Source organism: Mirounga angustirostris, unplaced genomic scaffold (assembly GCF_029215605.1).
Source record: "Mirounga angustirostris isolate CCGP_5_RB_7025 unplaced genomic scaffold, mMirAng1.0.hap1 SCAF_5, whole genome shotgun sequence".
Classification (NCBI taxonomy): Eukaryota; Metazoa; Chordata; class Mammalia; order Carnivora; family Phocidae; genus Mirounga; species Mirounga angustirostris.
Window position 1 is genome coordinate 66,289,727 of NW_026991713.1, and position 20,387 is coordinate 66,310,113.

A 20,387-nucleotide genomic window follows, 5' to 3' on the forward strand; every position below is an offset into this window, starting at 1 on the left:
GCGCCCTTCCCACAATGCAACTTCCCTGGCTCCCTCGGCCCATCTGCGCTCTGGCGTACCCCGAAATGCGGCCCCATCGCACAGCCCTCCTCTCCTCCGCCGGCGCCCTCTTAGTCGCTCCCACTTCCATCCCCAAGGGCTCCTGGTCTCCAGCCGCCACCGAGCCGGCTTCTGGGCCCGCTGCCGGGTCCCCAGGAGGGCGTGGGGCAGGTGTCCAGGCTGCGCGCCGCCGCCTCTCCCGGGGCCACCGTCAGTGCACCCAGCACACGCACGCCCCGCAACCACTCCCTCGTCCCTTCCCCGATGCTCAGTCTCCGCCAGCCGCGGTCGCTGCATCCTCTGAGAGCCGCAGGAGGGAATTCGCGAGACGCGGCCGTCAGCAGAGACACCATGTGACGGGCACCGCTCAGTGACAAGCAGCTTTGGTCAAAAAGCGGGCGCGCGGGAGGGGAGGCGGCGGGACGCGGGACGCGGAGGAGTGGCCTGACTTTCCCCCTTTAAACCATCACGAGCCATGGAAGCGCAAAGGCGACGCGCCCCCCAGTAGGAGAATGACTGCGGTTCGAGACCCTCCGTGCCAGAGCGTGTGGATGTAAGTGCGAGGCTAGCGAGCAGAGTGTGGGTGGGGGTTGGCGGTGGAGGGAGATTCTGATGCAATCGGCCCGGAAAGGAGGAGGAGAGCCAGAGAGCGCGGGCTGGGGTGGCCACGCCGCTCTGCCTGAAGGTCGCTGGGAACCTCCGCCCTTCACCTTCCTCGGAAATCCGCCACCGCGCGCGAACCCTCCCCGCCCAGCCCTCGCTGACGGAGGCCACCTTTTCCCCGCGGAGGCAGCCAGACCGTGACACAAAGGACATCACACGGCCGGGGGGAACCCCGGAAGGGCGGACACCTGGTCTCCTTTTGCCACTTTCCCCTTTATTGCCCAAGGTAAGGCGATTCTGCTTTTCCAGGGGGAGCCCAGGGAGCGGTGGCAGGGAGGAAAGGGATGTTTTGGATGCGAGTGGAGGTGGTAACGTACAAGTCACCCAAGCGGGCATGGAAGGAAGGAGTGAGCGGTTCTACCGGCGGCGTTCGGATTTTGCTTGCATTACAGGAAAAGTCCAGATCCTCTGTTCTCCGAACACACGCGGTAGCGTAAGGCGGCGTAGGGGCCCCAGATTTCACCTTTGCGTGGGCTGTGGCTTACTTTTTGGGTCTGTTTCATAGCGGCAGAGTGTGGCACGCGAGCTGGTTAAATGGTACTTAGGCTCGGGGACCACGCGGGTCTGGAGGGAGAGCGCAGCGGCCGAGAGGGCGCTACTGCATACCCGAGGAGTGTTCGAATCCTGGACATTTGGGAACAATTTCCTGCGTCCGCAGGGCCCAGAGGAGAGCATGTGATGCCCCCGGGGGTGTGCGTGGGGCCGGCTGGGGCTGGGGGGACTGGGCGCCGCGGGGGAACCGAGCCGCCGAGCGTGAGTAAACAGGAGCACGTTTGCAGCCCCTTCCTCGAGCTCTGCCCCCTCTCTCAGTAGCCTAGAGTAGGAGGATGCGGGGGGAAGATTACTAAAGGAAGCTGGCGGGGATTCACTGTCCTTTCCCGCCCTGAAGAGGTGCTTTCCAACATGAAGAAGGGGAGAAAGAGAAGTGCTGTTCTGAGAGCTGGATTCCGCGGGAGCTGGCGAACAAAAGGCCACCGCTCGCGCGGGGCCCGGGCGCGGACTGCCCTCGCCTCCTCTCCCCTTCCCTCCTGCGGTCCCTGGCGCCTCGCTCGCGTCCCTAAACGTGGCCACAAAAGGCCTTTGAACTCGCCGCGTCGGTGCCGGGAGGAAAGCGCTCCTTCGCCCTAGTGCGCCCCCTGGGGCGCCTCCCTGAGCGTCTGGCTCCTCAGCACCCACTGGGACCCCGCAGGTTACGGGGCTGCCTGGGCGCTGCTTCCCTGCGGAGTCGCCCGCCCCTGGGTTTAGGGTGAACTGTATTCGGAGGATACACAAGAGCATATGGCGGCAAAAGGAATTTCGCGGTCACCGCCTCACCGCATTTCGGGATGCCTTTCACAGGCTGTCTCGGGCTTGGGAAGGTGGTGCTACAGTTGAGAGCCCTTTGTGTCTCGCTCTGCGGCTCGGACCCAGTTTTTATAGCACTGTTTCGTGGAAACCTTACCGCCGCCAGGATCACGTACTTTTTCTCAGACGAATCCATGGTGATGTGTGTAGTTAAGAGTGAAAAAGACCCCAGCGCTAAGGAACGGTATTTATTTGTATGCGAAGGGGGTTTGACATCTCTGCAGTGGAGTTAATTTTTTTTAATATAAGGGGGAGGAGAGAATAAGGCTGTGGTTTGCAGACTGCGGAGAACAGCAAGGCTGTAATTTGTCACCTTGATAGAAGAAACTGTGCAGCAACTCGTGCTTTTTCTGACGTCAGAAGGACAACGGAAATAAAACCTGAGCTAGGTGGCTGGCTGGCCTCATTGTTGAAACATCTCACGCTGGGTGGGTACTCCTGAAATCTATGCGAAACTGTCAAGATGAGGCACTGATCCTGGATTTTGCTTCCGCCCCAGCCTCAAAATGGCTTTACTCTTCTGAGTCACTTCAATTCTCAGCATGTCACCTTAGGTATTTAGGAAACTTGCCTAGTTTGGTTTGAGGTCTTAAAACCTTGATGAGGTGTGTTAACCCCCCTCATCCCCCCCAAATATTCAATACATATTTCCTACTGAGGACTTATTATATGGAACTAGATAAAGTTTGTGCTTCTGTGGAGTTTCCCTTCTCCTGGGGGAAAGAGACAATAAATGCACATATAATGAATTTCAGGTATTTGTTAGGGTAAGGGAGAAATAAAACAGGATCATGTGATGGGGGAGGGCACTAGAAATAGATGACCCTCGAGCAGGGCCTGTGTGGGAGGGTGACGTTTGTCCAGAGACTAGGAGGCCAGGCATCTGTCTATTCTAGTCTTGTATTTTTCCTCCCTCTGGGTGATACTTGCGGGCGAAAACCAATCTTACTCATTATTGTTCCCCTAATGCCCAGCACAGAGTAGCTGCTTAATAAATGCCTCTCAGATTGAGACTTTAGTCATCTCGTTCACTTCTTTATGCTGCTGTTGACTATCCCTTCCTTTCTAGATCCCATTATTCCTCTTTCTCCCAAGCGAAGATGTGAGAGGTTTCTTTACTCTGCTTCTCTTTCCCTCTTACCTTCTCCCCACTTCTGAGCAGTTACCAGGCCCTTGCAAATGCCTCTCAAACCTGTCTTCTCATCTCCATTCCCACTGCTCAAGTTCAGGTCCCTGTCATCTGTCCTAGACATGGCAATGCAAGTCGTGTGCTGGGATACAAGGATCATGAAGCAGATGTGGAGGTTCCCTGAAGAAACCAGTGCTTCACACAAGCACAATACGTGGTGAAGAGTGAAGCAGAGAATTCATGAGGTAGAACAGCTTTCTAGTTGCTCTCCTTGGGTACCAAGCCCTGCTCCCCTAATTCAGTCTCCACACTTCCATGGGATCTGTATTTCTAAAACTCAGTTTGCATTTTTCTAGTGACTTTGCTTCTAAAAACCTTCAGGGGGTTCCCCTGGCCTAAAATTAAAGTCTCAATTCCTTAGCTGGGCACTCAGGACCCTCCACGGTCTGACACCTCTTCTCTTTCCATCTTTCTCACAGTTCACCCTGTGCTCTCCCTGTGGCTTTTCTGCCTCAGTATGAGTGTTGATTCTGGACTAGAATGCCTACTGTCATTCTGTGTATTTGTGAAGGCCTAGCCCAAATGCCTCTTTTCTCCCTTTTCAAATCAGTGTTCACTGAGCATCTCTTAGCATTTTCATAAGGATTTATCTTTTCCTTTTTGCACTTTTGTCTCTCCAGGTGATGGAAGGCAGGAGATGAGGCACAGGCTGGGTTCCAACTTACCAGCCCAGGGACACTGGGAAAGTTTTCAGCATCTCTAAACCTTAGTGTTTTTGTTTTTAAAGATTTTATTTATTTATTTGAGAGAGAGAGCTGGGAGAGGGAAGGGTGGGGGGGGGGAGGGAGAGAGAATCCTCAAGCAGACTCCCTGCTGAGTGTGGAACCTGACATGGGGCTTTGTTTTTTCATTTGTTAAATGGGAATGAAGATAACGGTGGTGGTCGTAGTGGTACCTATCTTACTGAGTTATCCTGAAGATTTAATGAAGATAATGGTGTGAAGCGCTTGGCACCATGGTAACACTCCATATATATTGAATTAAAAGGGACTTCAGGTTTCTCGTCTATCAGAGGTGGTGGGAAAGTCGATCAGTAAAGTTCCCCTTACCTCCAATATTCTGTGCATATTTAATCATTTAAAATACTTTTCTGAAAATAATATCTTAATGGAAACTATGAAGGGTGATGTGGGGGTGGGGGGAAGGATGTGTGTCAAAGTAAGCACTTTCAAAATCGCACCATAGACTTCAGAAAAAGACACCTTGGACCACTGACCCTAAACCGCGTCTTTTAAAAACAGTTACACTTACTTCTGAAATTTGATCACATTATAGTCATTGGTTTTCTAGTACCCACCTATGTGTTAGGGTTACTTAATAACAGTAAAGGAATTCAGTGATCAGGAAGGCCCTGTGTTTGGGGGAAACTTTGCAAAAACCAGGCTTAAAATCAAGGAACTCTGCCTCAGGTAGAGTTACAATGTGTCTTCGCCAATAATTAGCTGGGTGCACTTGTGCAAATCATTTAACATTTTTATGCCTCATTTTCTCATTTGTCCAATGCTAATAAATAGTGTCCAAGCTGCCTAACTCACAGAGTTTTGAAGATAAATGAGAACAGAGCTGAGGAAATCCTTGAACAAGCTAAAAGAAGTACTCAAGATGTTAATCATCTGGAGTTAAATGTGCTGCTAATCCACAGGTTTAGGGGACGAGTTTAGATTAGTGATTCTCCACTCTGCCTTCACATTAGACCCACTTGGGTTCTTTTATTTTTATTTTTTTATTTACTTTTTTAAAGATTTATTTATTTATTTATTAGAGAGAGAGAGAATGAGAGCGTGCAGGAGCAAGTGGGGGGAGGGGCAGAGGGAGAGAATCCAAGCAGGCTCCCCACTAAGCCCAGATCCCATGATTCTTGAGATCACGACCTGAGCCGAAAACATGAGCTGGACACTCAGCCCACTGAGTCACCCAGCCACCCCCAACTTGGGGTCTTTTAAAAGCTACCAGTGTCCAGACTCCATTTCCAGACCTTCAGATGTAGTTGGCGTGGGGTGGAGCCCAGACTTGGGAATATTTTTAAAAACACCCAGGATGATTCTAATTACAGTGGCTTAGATTTTAAAGCAAACAAAATAAAGTCAGAATTTAAATGAAGACCTCCATATGTTGTCTGATAAAGTCTAAGTTATTCAGAATTGTGAGCTTGACTGACTTTTCCCCTGATTTGACTAAACCAACCAGTCGTTGACGTCATGGAACCACAGCCTTAGGTTACAATTCACAGCCTGGATTTTCCCAGGCATACAATTCTGTCCAGTGATACAGCCGGGGCCACATGAAGATTTAATGTGTGGATCTCAGTTTCCATCTTTTAGGAGTGATGAAGAAGACTGGAAAAGAAAGAGACAATGGAAAGGAGAAGGAAAGGGATAGGCTCTGACCCAGGTATGGGAGGAAGAGGCTCTGAATAGGAGAGACAGGACAGAGCACAGAGAAAAAGTCGTCTTTGATTTATGGAACTCGTTTAGTTGAGGTTGCACACTGCTGGCTAGAAAGCCAAATAAAGCCCGTGGGTACATTTTGTGTGACCTACACTTTCTTTTAAAATTGTTTGGAATTAGTTGTCAATATTTAAACATCTGATTCTCACTTAAAATCTGGATTTCTGGCATTTCTTTTTTTTTTTTTAAGATTTTATTTATTTATTTGAGAGAGAGAAAGCAACAGAGATAGTGAGAGAGAGCGAGCACAAGCAGGGAGGAGAGGGAAAAGCAGGCTCCCCGCTGAGCAAGGGGCCTGATGCGGGGCTCCGGGATCATGACCTGAGCCAAAGGCAGAGGCTTAACCGACTGAGCCACAGGCGCCCCGAGTTCTGGCATTTCTTGGGAAAAAAAAAAATCGAAAGATCTGGCTTATTCCTACTGAAATAGGTGGGATATGTGTTCTCCAGTTTCTTACGCCCAGTCTGCGTTGCTCATTTGTCACACGTACCTGGGCCCTCGTTGCATTTGCAACCCTTAGTCTACATCTATCTGTAGATGTTAGGACTTGCTGCACATTCGAATCCCCCCTGTAGAGCATTTAAACTATCCATGCTTGATCCCACCCTAGACCAATTAAATCGGAAACTGCTGTGTGTTAGGTTATTTTTTTTTTTAAATTCCTGAGGTGATTCCTCTGTCTAGGTCTAGAACTGAGGACTTCCAGCCTAGGTCACCTATTCAGAAGATTTGTCCACAAGCCCATTTCTTACCTCTGAAAATGATCCATTAAGAAACACTGGATAGAATCATAAATTCAGAGGGTTTTAAAACTGGAGATCTTTGAGAGAACGTTGGTTAATCAGAATTTCCTATTTTAAGGTGAGAAAACAGGCCTAGAGGGAAGAAAAACTTGTCCAAGGATTATTACATCATTTGATATTGGGGCATAGTGTGTTTTATGATGTTTTCTATTTCCATGCAAAGGTAATTTTTTTAATAAATGATCCTCTTTACATGCACCACTTTGTGATGCTTTAAAATTGCCATTATTTCTTGAGTATTTTGTTGGGAGCTAGCTATCATAGCTTAGCTAAGCCTTAAAAACAAAGAAAACCCCATCCAGTGTTTTTAGTTCAACAGCAGTTCTTGATCAAAAACATCATTAGAGCAAAAACATGTATGTGCAAAGAAAGAATTTTCTCAAACTGTTCCAGGCTGTTTTCAACTCTGTGTTTTTAGTAGTTATTTAAATCTATGAATTTTCAGTTGATGAGGAAGATTTTTAGTTTTGTGGTACCCACACTGCTCAAATACACTCACTGTTCTCATTTATTTAAGCAACAAGGGGATTTTTTTTTTTTTTTTATGTACTATACAGTTTGTCCCATATCCAAAGTTACAGATTGACTTCGTTAACTTCTGGAGTTTATCAGTATCTTCTGTCTTAGAGAAATCAGAGTCGTTTTAAAACATCTGAATAAGGATAGGTTAATTCCCAGACATCATAGGCTGGGCATATTGATAACAGACATTTGAAAGATCACATAGGAACCAGAAGAGAAGGGGAATTCTGGAGCAATGGGTGCAGGTGTCAGGATACTGTGAACAAGTTAGGATGCAGGGGTCCACCTGTCCCGGGAAGTGAGCAGCTCATCTCCCTGCCCCACGCAGAAATATTTGGTACTTATCCCCTGATGAGCTTCCTTTAACCTGGGGCTTCTCTCCCTGGGCACTGCTGACACTTGCAGGCAGATAACTGTTGTAGACTGCCATCCTGTACATTGTATAACGTTCACAGCATGCCCCGACCTCTCTCCACTAGAAGTCTGCAGCATCCCCTCATTTGTGACAGTCAGAAATGTCTCCAGACATTGCCAGAATTGTCCCCAGTAGACAACCACTGCTTTAATTAATTCCACTTTCTCTGGACCTTTAGAAATCATGCCAAGAATTCCTAAACATTCCAAGCATAGCGACTGTGATGTTCATGATAAATACTTTCCATTTATATAGGACTTTACAGTTTTAAATGTATTTTTACATAATTCTCACATGCCCAGATTAAATGTAAAAGGAAGTAAGTGGCACACTTCATGAAGGAGATGAGGCTATTCATGTTGCTTCCTTTATCTTCCCATTTCTATTTTGTTTTCCTGAGAAAGTGTGTTTGTGAGGATCGTTAATATATTGTCTGCAGACAGATGATCATAGCTTGCTTTTTAAATTTAGTCATCATTATTATTGTTAACGTATTTGCTACTACCATGTGCTAGGGAGCTATGAGGTCTATGACCCCTGTCTTCGAGGAGTTGACATTCTAATTACGGAGGATGATAAGTACACAAGAAGACTATTAACATATATAAGAACCCTTGTATAAGCCAATGAGTAATCTATACAAAAATGCTTGAAGAATTCATGACAGGTAAATAATCAATCATGGGTTGGTCATTGGAGAGAGATATCACAGAGAAGGTTGGTTTGAAATTTAAAAAAAAAAAAGCATGAAAGCAAACAAGCTGGGCTCTGAGAGAAATGTACTTACATAGGAATGGGCTTTACAGGAACAGGGAGGGGAGTGTGTTCAGGGCCAAAGGAATGGTGTGAACAAAGCAGAAAACTGTATGACTAGATCCATTGAGGGAATGGAAGGTTCAGGAGGAAGGTCATCAGAGAGCAAATTAAAGAGATAGTTATGAGCAATCTGGGATTGTCTTGTAAGGTTCCAGAGATTAGACTTCATCCTGTAGACATTGGGTGGGAAATTATGATTGGCAAGAAGAGAAGAGCAATGTGCCAGACATGTATATTCAGGAACAACCTGACTCTGTAGGGGGGAGAAGGTAGGGTCGGCAGGTAGCATGGGGCAAAGCGAGTTAGGATTGTGGGCAGAGAGGAATGAGGGTTAGGGAGGGGACATATGAAAGAATGTTGCTGGGGCCTGGTGACTGATTAGATATTCAACCGCATTAAAGCAATACCCGGGCTCCACGTCTGAGTGATGAGGAGAAGGAACATTATCTTTAACAGGAATAGCAAAGCTGATGCGTGAGGTCAGTGCTGTGTTCAACTAGGCATGTGGAGTTTGAGGTAATGGCCAATATCCGCGTGGAGAAGTCCAGCGGGCAGCTGGCGTCTAAAAAGAATTTGTGGAAATTTTTCTGAGCAGGAAGGAAACTGAGAGAGCCTCTCTCCCTCCAGCCTTCTCGTTTTACAGCTGAAGAAACATGTGACATGTTAAGTGACTTGATCATTATCAAGTAGTATCCGTGAGGGAGATCCTATTTCATAATGCAGAGGAATGCTAGTTTTATAAAGTGGAAAAGACTGGGGAAGAAAATCTGAAAGATGCCTTTGTGGGATGAAACCTGACACTCCAGGCTTGAAACCTTAGAAAGGAAAGCAGCTGGAGTGTGTGCGGGAAGGAGCGGCCCCTACACCACCCTGCAGGCGGGAGAAGCAAGGCGGCGGGCAGGCGAGGCCCAGAGGCAGCGCTTAGGAGCTAGCAGGTGGGGGTCAGGAAGCCGTGCTCCCTGCCTGCCGCGGGAGGCTGGAGAGAATGGGAACCGAGAAAGCGGCGGCCGCCTTGCCGAGGCCGCGGGAGCCCAGGAGACCCAGCCGGGCACTGTTGTAGGTGCTGCCCACGGACCCGAGCGAGGAATCTTGATAATGACTGCAGGAGGTGGGTGTTCTTCATCTCCAGTTTACAGATTCAGAAACTGAGGCAAAGAGAAGTTAACCTACTTGTCTGCGGTCAACGGCTCCCAAATGATGGAGCCAGAATTGGCCAGTTGAGCATGGTTTCAGGGGAGCGATGAGGACGGGAGCAAGTTGTTCAGGTTGCTGGCAGTAAAGGGCCGGTGCGGGGCGGGGTGGTATTTCAAGGTTATAGACAAAGTCACTTTCGAGAGACCGAGCTGAGAGTGATTGGCGAAAGTCAGGGAAGCGCGAGGAGAGGAAGTGGTGATACGGAGTGCTAGCAGAGCTACCACAACTTGCATTTGGTTAAGCCAGTGAGTCTTGAAGAAGAGGAGAGAAAACACCTTGAATTTGAGATTGCTTACTGGCTCCTAGGCTTTTCAATACTAAAGGCCACTTTTATTATTCCCCACCTCCCAGAGATCTTTCTCAAAGATTTTGAGTATCAATTTTAAGCTTTGGGGTTTTTAAAAACTGATGAATCACAGACCTGTACCTCTGAAACAAATAATACATTATATGTTAAAAAAGACAAAAAAGATAGTAGGAAGGGAAGAATGAAGGGGGAGAATCGGAGGGGGAGACGAACCATGAGAGACTATGGACTCAGAGAAACAAACTGAGGGTTCTAGAGGGGAGGAGGGTGGGGGGATGGGTTAGCCTGGTGATGGGTATTAAAGAGGGCACGTTCTGCATGGAGCACTGGTTGTTATACGCAAACAATGAATCATGGAACTCTACATCAAAAACTAATGATGTAATGTATGGTGATTAACGTAACATAATAAAATAAAATTTAAAAAAATTTTTTATTTAAATACAATTTAGTTAATATATAGTGTATTATTAGTTTCAGAGGTAGAATTTAGGGATTCATCAGTTGCATATAACACCCAGTGCTCATTACCTCAAGATTCCACACTTGGGTCCGTGGGCAGCACCTACAACAGTGCCCTCCTAAATGCCCATCACCCAAGTGCCCCAAATCCCCCACCCGCCTCCCATCCAGCAACCCTCAGTTTGTTTCTTATAGTTAAGAGTCTCTTATGGTTTGCCTCCCTCTCTTTTCATCTTATTTTATCTCTTCTTCCCTTCCCCTATGTTCATCTGTTTCGTTTCTTAAATTCCTCATATCAGTGAAATCATATGGTATTTGTCTTTCTCTGACTGACTTATTTCACTAAGCATAATACCCTCCGGTTCCATCCAATGGTTGCAAATGGCAAGATTTCATTCTTTTTGATGGCTGAGTAATATTCCATGGTGTGTGTGTGTGTGTGTGTGTGTGTATACACACACACACTACATCATCTTTATCCATTCATCTGTCGATGGACATCTGGACTCTTTCCATAGTTTGGCTATTGTGGACATTGCTGCTAAAAACATTGGGGTGCAGGTGCCCCTTCGAATCACTGTGTTTGTATCCTTTGGAGAAATAGCTAGTAGTGTAATTGCTGGGTTGTCAGGTAGTACATAGCAATACAGTGTATAGCCTTTCTCAAGAAACAAGAAAAGTCTTAAATACACAACCTAACCTTACACCTAAAGGAGCAGGAACAAGAACAGCAGGAGAAGAGAAATAATACGGATCAGAGTGGAAATCAATAATATAGAAATTAAACAAACAAACAGTAGAACAGGTCAACGAAACTAGGAGCTGGTTCTTTGAAAGAATTAATAAGATCAATAACCCCCTCGCCAGACTTATCAAAAAGACAAAGGAACCAAATAAATAAAATTATGAATGAAAGAGGAGAGTTCACAACAAACATGCAGAAATACAAACAATTATAAGAGAATATTATGAGCAATTATATACCAACAAATTAGGCAATCTGGAAGGAATGGATGCATTCATAGAAACATGTAAAGTGGGGCGCCTGGGTGGCTCAGTCGGTTAAGCGACTGCCTTCGGCTCAGGTCATGATCCTGGAGTCCCTGGATTGAGTCCCGCATCGGGCTCCCTGCTCAGCAGGGAGTCTGCTTCTCCCTCTGCCCCTCCCCCCTCTCATGTGCTCTCTCTCATTCTCTCTGTCTCAAATAAATAAATAAAATCTTTAAAAAAAAAAAAAAGAAACATGTAAAGTACCAAAACTGAAACAGGATGAAATAGAAAACCTGAACAGACCTATAACCAGCAAAGAAATTGAAGCAGGAATCAAAAATCTCCCAGCAAGCGAGTCCAGGGCCAGATGGCCTCCCAGTGGAATTCTACCAAATATTTAAAGAAGAATGAATACTTCTTCTAAAGCTGTTTCAAAAAATAGAAATGGAAGGAAAACTTCCAAACTCATTCTATGAGGCCAGCATTATCTTGATCCCCAAACCAGACAAAGACCCCACCAAAAAGGAGAATTACAGACCAATATCCCTGATGAACATGGATGCCAAAATTCTCACCAAGATACTAGCTAATAGGATCCAACGGTATATTAAAAGGATTATTCACCACGACCAAGTGGGATTTATTCCTGGGCTGCAAGGGTGGTTCAGCATTCGCAAGTCAATCAATATGATACATCACATTAATAAAAGAAAGGACAAGAACCATGTGATCCTCTCAATAGATGCAGAAAAAGCATTTGACAAAATACAGCATCCTTTCTTGATAAAAACTCCCTGCAGTGTAGGGATAGAGGGAACATACCTCCATATCATAAAAGCTGTATGTGAAAAACCCAGAGAGAATATCATCCTCAATGGGGAAAAACTGAGAGCTTTTCCCCTAAGGTTAGGAACACAACAGGGATGTCCACTGTCACCACTGTTGTTCAACATAGTACTGGAAGTCCTAGCTCAGCAATCAGACAGTAAAAAGAAATAAAAGGCATCCAAATCAGCAAAGAAGAAGTCAAACTCTCACTCTTTGCAGATGACATGATACTCTAAATAGAAAACCCGAAAGACTCCACCAAAAGCAGAGTCGCAGGATATAAAATCAATGCACAGAAGTCAGTTGCATTCTATACACTAGCTTTTGTTTTAGTTGAAGTGTAATTTATATGTGATGCAATATCCAGATTGTAAGTATACTGTTTAATGAGTGTTTACTACAACTTTAATATATTAATTTATTTCCTGGTTTTATTACTCAAAGAAATATAAAATTGCCAGTCAGAATTTAGGATCATCACACCAAGTTAATGCAATCTAGCCCAAAGCAAGGATACCTGACATTTTAGTCAACCTATTTGGCCTGTTTGAGGCCTTTTGAAATACAGAAAAGCAGCTCATAGATTCATATTATTACCATCTAGGAGCCAGTTGATCCAAGGATCTCAAATGGGTAAACCGGCTTAGTTATGGGTAGAGATGGCAGGAAGAATAGGACCATCATTGGCCTTAGGCCTAACACTTTCTCAGAACTACTGACGTAGCTACCATAATTGATTCTCAGCCGTTGAGCTAGGAAAGGTTTAATCTTATTAGTTTTACAGAAAAGAAAACCAATAGTGATTCATAACAATTTTAAAATTAAGTGTGTGTGACTGGATATTATTGATAGGAAGGCATTACTGCTATTTTTTTAGGTTTGGTAGTGATCTGGTGGTATTGTTTTATTTTTTTTTTTAAGATTTTTTTTTAATTAATTTATTTATTTGAGACAGAGAGAACAAGAGAGAGAGAGCACATGAGAGGGGGGGGAGGGTTAGAGGCAGAAGCAGGCTCCCTGCTCGGCAGGGAGCCCGACGCGGGACTCGATCCAGGGACTCCAGGATCATGACCTGAAACGAAGGCAGTCGCTTAACCAACTGAGCCACCCAGGCACCCCTGGTGGTATTGTTTTATAAAAGTGTTTTTTTCAGAGATAAGTGCTGAAATATTTATAGGTGATAGGATATCTGGGATCTGCTTTAAAATAATTCTCTGTGATGGTGGGGGTTAAACTTCAACAAGACTGGCCTGAATTGATCATTGTTGAAGTTAGTTCATGGGGGCTCATTTGATTCTGTCTACTTGTATATATGTTTAAAATTTCCCATAGTAAATTTAAAAGGGGGGAAAATAAAATGACGAATATCAGTTAGGGTTTAGTTGCATGTAACAGAGATCTTTCTATGTATGTTAAGTGAAAGGGATTTAATACAGGCAATTAAGTGCCTATAAAATTGTCAGAAGAGATGGTAGGGCAGGCCCTAGGCTGGGCCTCTAGGAATAATTACTGGGATACCACCACTTAAACTTGTCTGCTAAGGAAACTGCTACTTGTGCCTCCATCCTGAAGCCAGGGAACCAGGAAGCCAGTTTCTCACTGTCTCAGCTGCATGCTCCAGGAACACATCATTTGAGCCAAATCTGATGATCGGGAATCCATAGCCACAATTGTTGGTACCAGAGCCATCTGCTGCACTGGCTAGAACTGTACCAGCAAAATGGATGCCTTGCTCCCTACCCCCGCTCTCCAATTGGTGGAATCTAAATCATACCTAGAACCCTAGCTGCAAATGGGAAATGTAGCTCTCGACTTTCCATCTTCTACGGAACTGGACTAACAAGTAGAACAAATACTGAGCAGGCCAATACACTCTGAAGTATATTAGCAATTGAAATTGTATTTATCCCAAAAAGTGATTTTTGACATTGTTTAAGTTACAATATATTCTTTGGTTTGGCTTTCCCTCTACGGTATTTTATTTTATTTTTTTATGTGTTTTTCTAAGTAGGTTCCATGCCCAGCATGGAGCCCAGTGCAGAGCTTGAACTCATGACCCTGAAATCAAGACCTGAGCTGAGGTCAAGAGTCGGATGCTTAACCGACTGAGCCACCCAGGCGTGCCCCCCTACAGTCTTCTAATCAGCGTTTACCAAAGCTGTAAAAACCAAAGCTGTAAAACTACTCAAGAACATGTACCTTGCTCCCTCTGCTCTAGCTAGGTTCATTTGAATGGTCATGCAAGGCCTGTGCTATTCCCAATACAAGTGATGCCTTCCCAATCCCCTGGTCTAAAGCTACCTGTTTTTAGACATAGTTCAAGTCCTAACTTTGTAAAACCTTAGCTGATTGCTCCAGGCCCCATTTTTTGTTTCCTTCCTTCCTTCCCTCCTGCCTGCTTGCCTGCCTGCCTTCTGTACATCTGTATGTATGTATATCTCTGAAATCTTTCTGGATTTATTCTTTGTTCTGCCATATAGTTGGGTCTCTATCATGCAGATATTTTATGGTATACTGTCACTTTATATGGGATGGTCTTGCTTGCTTAAATAGGGTGTAAGCAATGTAAGGCTAGATGAGTTTCTCTGTATCCTCTCCTTTGATATATAACACTATGAATAGTAGAGACTTAAGTCTTTATGTTGGTACTCTTGGTAAATAAAATGTACCAATCAGCATACCGAGATAATGCTTGCTTAAGAGGACCTCACAAGATTGTGGTAAAGGACCAAAGTTATGTTCTGTGCCGATAAAACTTTAATTTGTAACCCATTATAAATGTTGAGAGATTGTAATTATAGTTGGGCTAACATCAAGATCTTCACACAATGACCCTGTTAGGCCTTTTCATTAATTGTATTCTCTGATAATGGCCTCTTATTTCAGTGAAGGTGTCATTCTTTGCTTCTTGAACTCAACCTGCACTTCCTGCCCATGCCGTTGACCATGTTCTCCTTCACTGAGAAGTCTCAGCTCAGGCCCCATCTCCACCCATCAGTTTCTCGTCTGCCAAGCAGGGTGATTGTCCAGAAGTAAAGGGTTGGGTATCAGTTTATGGCACAGTCCAGCAGATAAGCAAGCATTTGCAGCGATTGTGTAGACCCGCGTTTACTATCTCGACGTAACTCAGGATAGGAGATCGTATCTTGTTAAGCAAAAAAATACGTGTTAAAAACTCTATGGTATGATTTCCATTTTTGTAACCGCATACCTGTTTTTTATTTGTACTCACTCTTTTCATTTTACAGATATTTATTGAGTGCCTACTGTGTGCCAGGCACTATATCTATGTGCATAGAAAGGCCCTGGAAGGTCAAAGGTCATACTCCAGGATATATATCAGTATATACATATATATATATACAGCGATCATCTCTGTGTGCTGACATAACAGGTGATTTTTTTCTGTTTACTTGTGTCCCCCTTCATTTGCAAACATATATTTTCTAATTTTTCTACAAAGCTTGTATTATTTATTAATAAGGAGCTAATATGTTTTTAAAAAACATTTCTGTTCTCCAAAATGCTTATCATGTAATGCTACATGAAGAAGAGTAGGTTAAAAACAGTCTAAAGTGCCAATGTTAAAAAAAAGAGAGAGGAAGAAAGAGGGAGCAGAGAGGGAGAAAGAAAAAGAAGGAAAGGATAATGAAGAAAAGAGGAGAGGAAATACATCAGAGTCTAACAGTGGCCCAGTTTGGGATGGTGGGATCTTTTATACAAGGTCTGTTCTAATGATTCTGTGGTGAGTATGTATTAGTTATAGAATAAGAAAAAAAATTTCTTTCTCAAGGACTGATCCAGATGTGACCTTCCTATGAAGCTGCCTCAGATTCCCAAATTTGACTTTTTAAACTTTGAAATCCCTCATTACTGAACCTCAATAAATAGATGATGAATTGAATAGAGAGGAATTTCTAAGTGTGGCCTCAGCTTTGGTGAGAGGTGTCACTAACTTTGTTAACTTACCCCATCCTGCAGTTTTCATTTCCAAGAATGAGTTAGATTTCAGAAAGGTTATTTCATAACAATAAAAATGTATTCTAAAAAAAAAGGGGGGGATATTAGGACACAGCAGCAAGACCACGTGAGGACACAGAGAGAAGGCAGAGCCATCCACAAGGCCTCCGAAGAAACAAAACTTGCTGACTCCTTGCTCTTGGATTTCTAGTCTCCTGAACTATGAAAAAAACTTTCCCATTTAAGCCAAAGCAAAAAACATTTTTTCTATGTGATTAACTTAGTGCTGTTATTTGCCTAATACTTTTATAATAATTTTAGTGGCCAGGACGTCCTCTGTTCTTTTTATGCTTTTGCCTTTTTGTCCATTTATGTAAATGACCATATATGTATGTTATTTGCACACACACACACACATATATTGATACGAAAGTTCAGATTCAAACAGTAGATTCCAGATCTATTATGAGTCAGCCTTTCCTCTCCTCAGAAAATTTTTGTCTAGTGTCCTATTTCCTACCAGTCTGTAGAGAGGAAAGGACTCAGCCCAAACTGCAAACACCATCCACTGACTCACCTTCCCACCAGCCCCGTCGAATCACTTCAGACTGTGAGGAAGCTGTCCAGGAGAGAGCCAGTGTGGCAAGACTGCTGGAAATTACCCAGTCTAGCCCATCTGGGCAGCTTTCATTAAGGCGGCCAACAAGTAAGAATACGTGTTAGTGCCCTGCAACTTTTGTCCAGTAAAGACAGGTTGTAAACCCTTCTGCTGTGTGAAGGCACTGAGAACAGTTAGAGATGGCCCGGTTGCTAGCACTCCCACCCTGGCTAGAAGAATCAGCCCTGAGCCACCAGGTTTGCCTTTGCCTGGGAGACGGGGCGCTCGACTCTCCTGGCCCCGGCTTCCTGCCCTCCAGGAGAGGCCCTGCCTGGCAGGAAGGTGAGGCTCCCAGAACCTGAGGTATTAGGAAGTATTTTCTTTCTTTCTTTTATTTTTTAAAGCCCATCTTCCCCAGTGCTCAGTGAGAGTGTCTTCACCAACAGGGGACAGAGATGCCCCCCTCTCTCTGGGGGTGTGTAGGAAGCTCCAGGCCCCCACTTCAGGATCCATTTAACCTGGCCCCAGACGGCGGGGGCAGTCTCTAGCACACCCAGGGCCGCAGGTTTAAAATGTTCTGTAATTGGCTTTTTCTCCAGGATTTCCCATCCATGCCTGGTTTTTAGGTTTTTCCCCATCCCCTCATTTGGGGGTCCAGACTCAAGAGGACAGGCACAGGGGGAGGACAGGCACTAGGGGTCCCCAGCACTGGGGGAGTCTCCCTGTTGGAAGTTGTAAAGGATCCTGGAACCAGGGGAGTTTCATGCTAGATAGGAGTCTATATGAACAAAGAGGAATACTGTGTGGCCTGGTTGTGGGAAAGAGAAGAAGAAAAGTTCTAAAAAATTATCATTCTAAGGTACTGTCTATGTGTCCTGAAAATTGTATCAATTAGCACAATGCTTCTTGGGATTTCCTAGGTTGCTTAGCTGGGCACGTTAGAGTTTTGACTCTTCACCAGGCTATAGTCAGCTTATGGAATTCAGGATCAGACAAAATGCCATCCAGAGGGGTTTGCCATTGGCGGTAAAAATAAAAACTTATTGGCGTTCTACTTCATTCCGTGGTCCCCATCCCCTCACCCGAGCTGACCCTGTTTGGGCTCCTGTCCTGACACAGGCCTTGCTTTTCAAGTTGTGTCTAGCTCGTTTTGGTCGCCACCTGCTTCTTAATTTGTGATGCTGTGTGTCTGAAACTCTTTCCCCCCCTTATATACCATTGAAATCTAAGTCCCAGTCATCCGCGTCGGGGAGACTATGAACTCTGCAAGTCTTTCGTTTCTGGAGAGGAAATATAGTTTTAGGTGGATTAACCTAAATCCCCTGAGTATGAGTTTTTAATTCCCTAATTCCCTGACATAGAGTGATTTCATTGAAGAGATTGATTTAATCTCTTGCAGTTGATGGATAAAGTGTTTGCTAAATTTCAAACCACAGATTTGTCCTTTGCTGCTTGACCTCCAGGTTGCGCGGTTGATCTGTCATGATGCCGTTTATTGAGGCTTCGCATTTTTATTAAACTGGGATTGCTAAATCCGCGGTGCTTTTGTGTCTGTGTAGTCTGTACACATTCTAAGTGTGCCCTGTGATCAGATGCATTAAAATAACGGCATCACTTTCAATTTAAACACACTGTTTCATAAAAGGCATCTATATTGCCCGCAGTTGACATGGTATTCCTATTAACATGCACACAATGATGGGACAAGACTCATTTTGTAGTTAAAATGGAGGGAGATTTAAAACAGGCATAAAATTTAGAGATAAGCCTCTATCACTTGATGTACAAAGATCGCCCTAATGCATTGGATGGCAAGATGGATAAGTTATCAGTAAGTTAACTCTTTGTTTACTTGTAATAGTTTATCTTTCATTGATGGCGATAGTCCTATGTTTAATTATTTTTCGTTGTGTTGTGTTCTAGGGGTGTCAAGCTTATATTTTTGCTGCTATCCATTTGTAATACTCTCAGAGCAGAATTTGGACTAATTTTTTGACTACGGATACTTTGTAAACATGATGCATTTCAAAAGTGGACTTGAATTAACAGAGTTGCAGAATATGACAGTGCCAGAGGATGATAACGTTAGCAACGATTCCAACGATTTCACTGAAGTAGAAAATGGTCAAATAAATAGGTGAGTATTTTTCCGCTGACACTCTCAATCCCATGAAAGAAATGTCTCTCAAATATTATTCTGGTTTTCGGTTATTCTCCTGAATTATTCATGACTAAAGTTATGCTCCATTTGAAGACGTAATTTGAATTTCTTATGTGACATCTGTTGGGCACAGTCTGTAATAGCAGAGGAAGCAAATAGGAAAGCAATTTATTCATCCTTTCAAATCTTTCAATTGAGTCTAATAAAAATACATCAATACACTGGACCCCAACCAGCCCTAACTTTCCGAAAGCTCTGTGCTTGTGAATCAGACAGACTGCTGGAATCGGGCTGCACGCCGTATGGGACCGTGTACCACAGTCATCTGCCCTAACCCACGTTGTCACCCACCAACAGCCAGCACCCCCTTTGCCAATGACCCCATTTCAAAACTACAAGTACAGCATCACGAGCATCATTTGTAACATGAATTTTAAATAGTAATAACCAGGTTGGGCCCCAGTGGCTCTCTTGAGAAACTATAGTAGAGAATTAGTACATGAAACAGAAAGAAAAGATAGCATGAGTCAGAGGAGGTAGGTGGGAGGCAGGTGGGAAAAATCGGCCCGCCAAGCTCTCAGCCCCAGCCATGTCCTCAGCAGGTCCTTGCAACTCTTGGGTCCTGTGTTTCTTAAGTTAGAAGAGTAGGACCAATGTCTTTTTTTAAAAAGTCATCTGGGCCATTCTCTGACATGACGATTTTGTAGCCAGGGTTTGCGGGTCATTTCACAGGAAGCTCTCCAGCTTGGGGTTCGGTGATGTGGTTGGTGTAAAGCATGTAGCCTCCTAAAAGGCCAGGAGAAGAGAGTGGAGTAGGCAGGACCACTTATTAGAACACCAACGATGTACACATTTGGGGGGTGGTCAGAAGGAAGTTGGGATGGAGGAAGATGAAAACATAGGTCAGCTAACCAGGCATCTCTGTGGACATCATTTCTGGAAATCTGCTCTACGTTCTGATATGGTGTCCTAATGGAAGTCCAGCAGAGGACTCTGCTGCCACCATTTACCAACTCAGAAGTTCCAGTCCTGCCTCTTCTTCTCCCTTTTCCCTTCCTTAAATGTTCTTAGAGGTGAAGTGTGCCACCCAGACACTTCCTCAGTATCACCCAAGTACTATTCACTGTGTTGGGATATGTCTTATTGTTGGACTCAAATTTGCTTCTTGCACCCTGAGTAATTATCAATAATAACTACCATTTCTTGAATGTCAGGTGTTTTTACATATATTGCCATTTTCCCTTATGACATGCAAAGCTTTCTTTTGCAAATAAGGAAAATTTAAAAATGCATTTTACAAATAAGGAAGCCGAGGCTCAGAGAAATAAAATAACTTGCCCAAGGGCACACGCAGGTCTGTAGAAATACCTGTCTTTCTGCTCTGTCCCGCTGCCTCCAACTATAATGCTGGGGCATTGAAGAAAAAGAGTCTTTACTAATTTTATTAAAATACCAGTGCTGTTTTAAGCTCTGTGCACCCAGAGTGTTCTGCAGTCACTGCTGACCTCCACTTAACAGTGGATGGGAGTCTAACCATCTCACAAGTAGGACATTTTGGTTGTGTAATGAAGCTTCATTCCCGAAGCAGTGCAAACCTTTGAGGACCTTAAAATGAGTCATTATACTGTTCCGTTTAGAATCTGAACTTG

General features: G+C 44.4%; 1 protein-coding gene across 5 annotated transcripts in view; it reads left to right on the plus strand.

Moving 5' to 3' along the window:
- The first annotated feature begins 279 nt into the window (after positions 1-279).
- Positions 280-20,387, plus strand: part of SLC38A1 (solute carrier family 38 member 1) — a 68,330-nt gene continuing 48,222 nt past the window's right edge. Inside the window, exons 1-4 of one of the 5 annotated variants that reach the window (XM_054507084.2) lie at positions 611-928; positions 3,296-3,420; positions 15,268-15,413; positions 18,501-18,714. In XM_054507084.2, coding sequence (XP_054363059.1) covers positions 18,593-18,714 — 122 coding nt within the window. In that variant the 5' untranslated portion in view covers positions 611-928; positions 3,296-3,420; positions 15,268-15,413; positions 18,501-18,592. The other 4 variants (XM_045873573.3, XM_064591363.1, XM_045873571.3 and 1 more) reach the window with 4 other exon arrangements.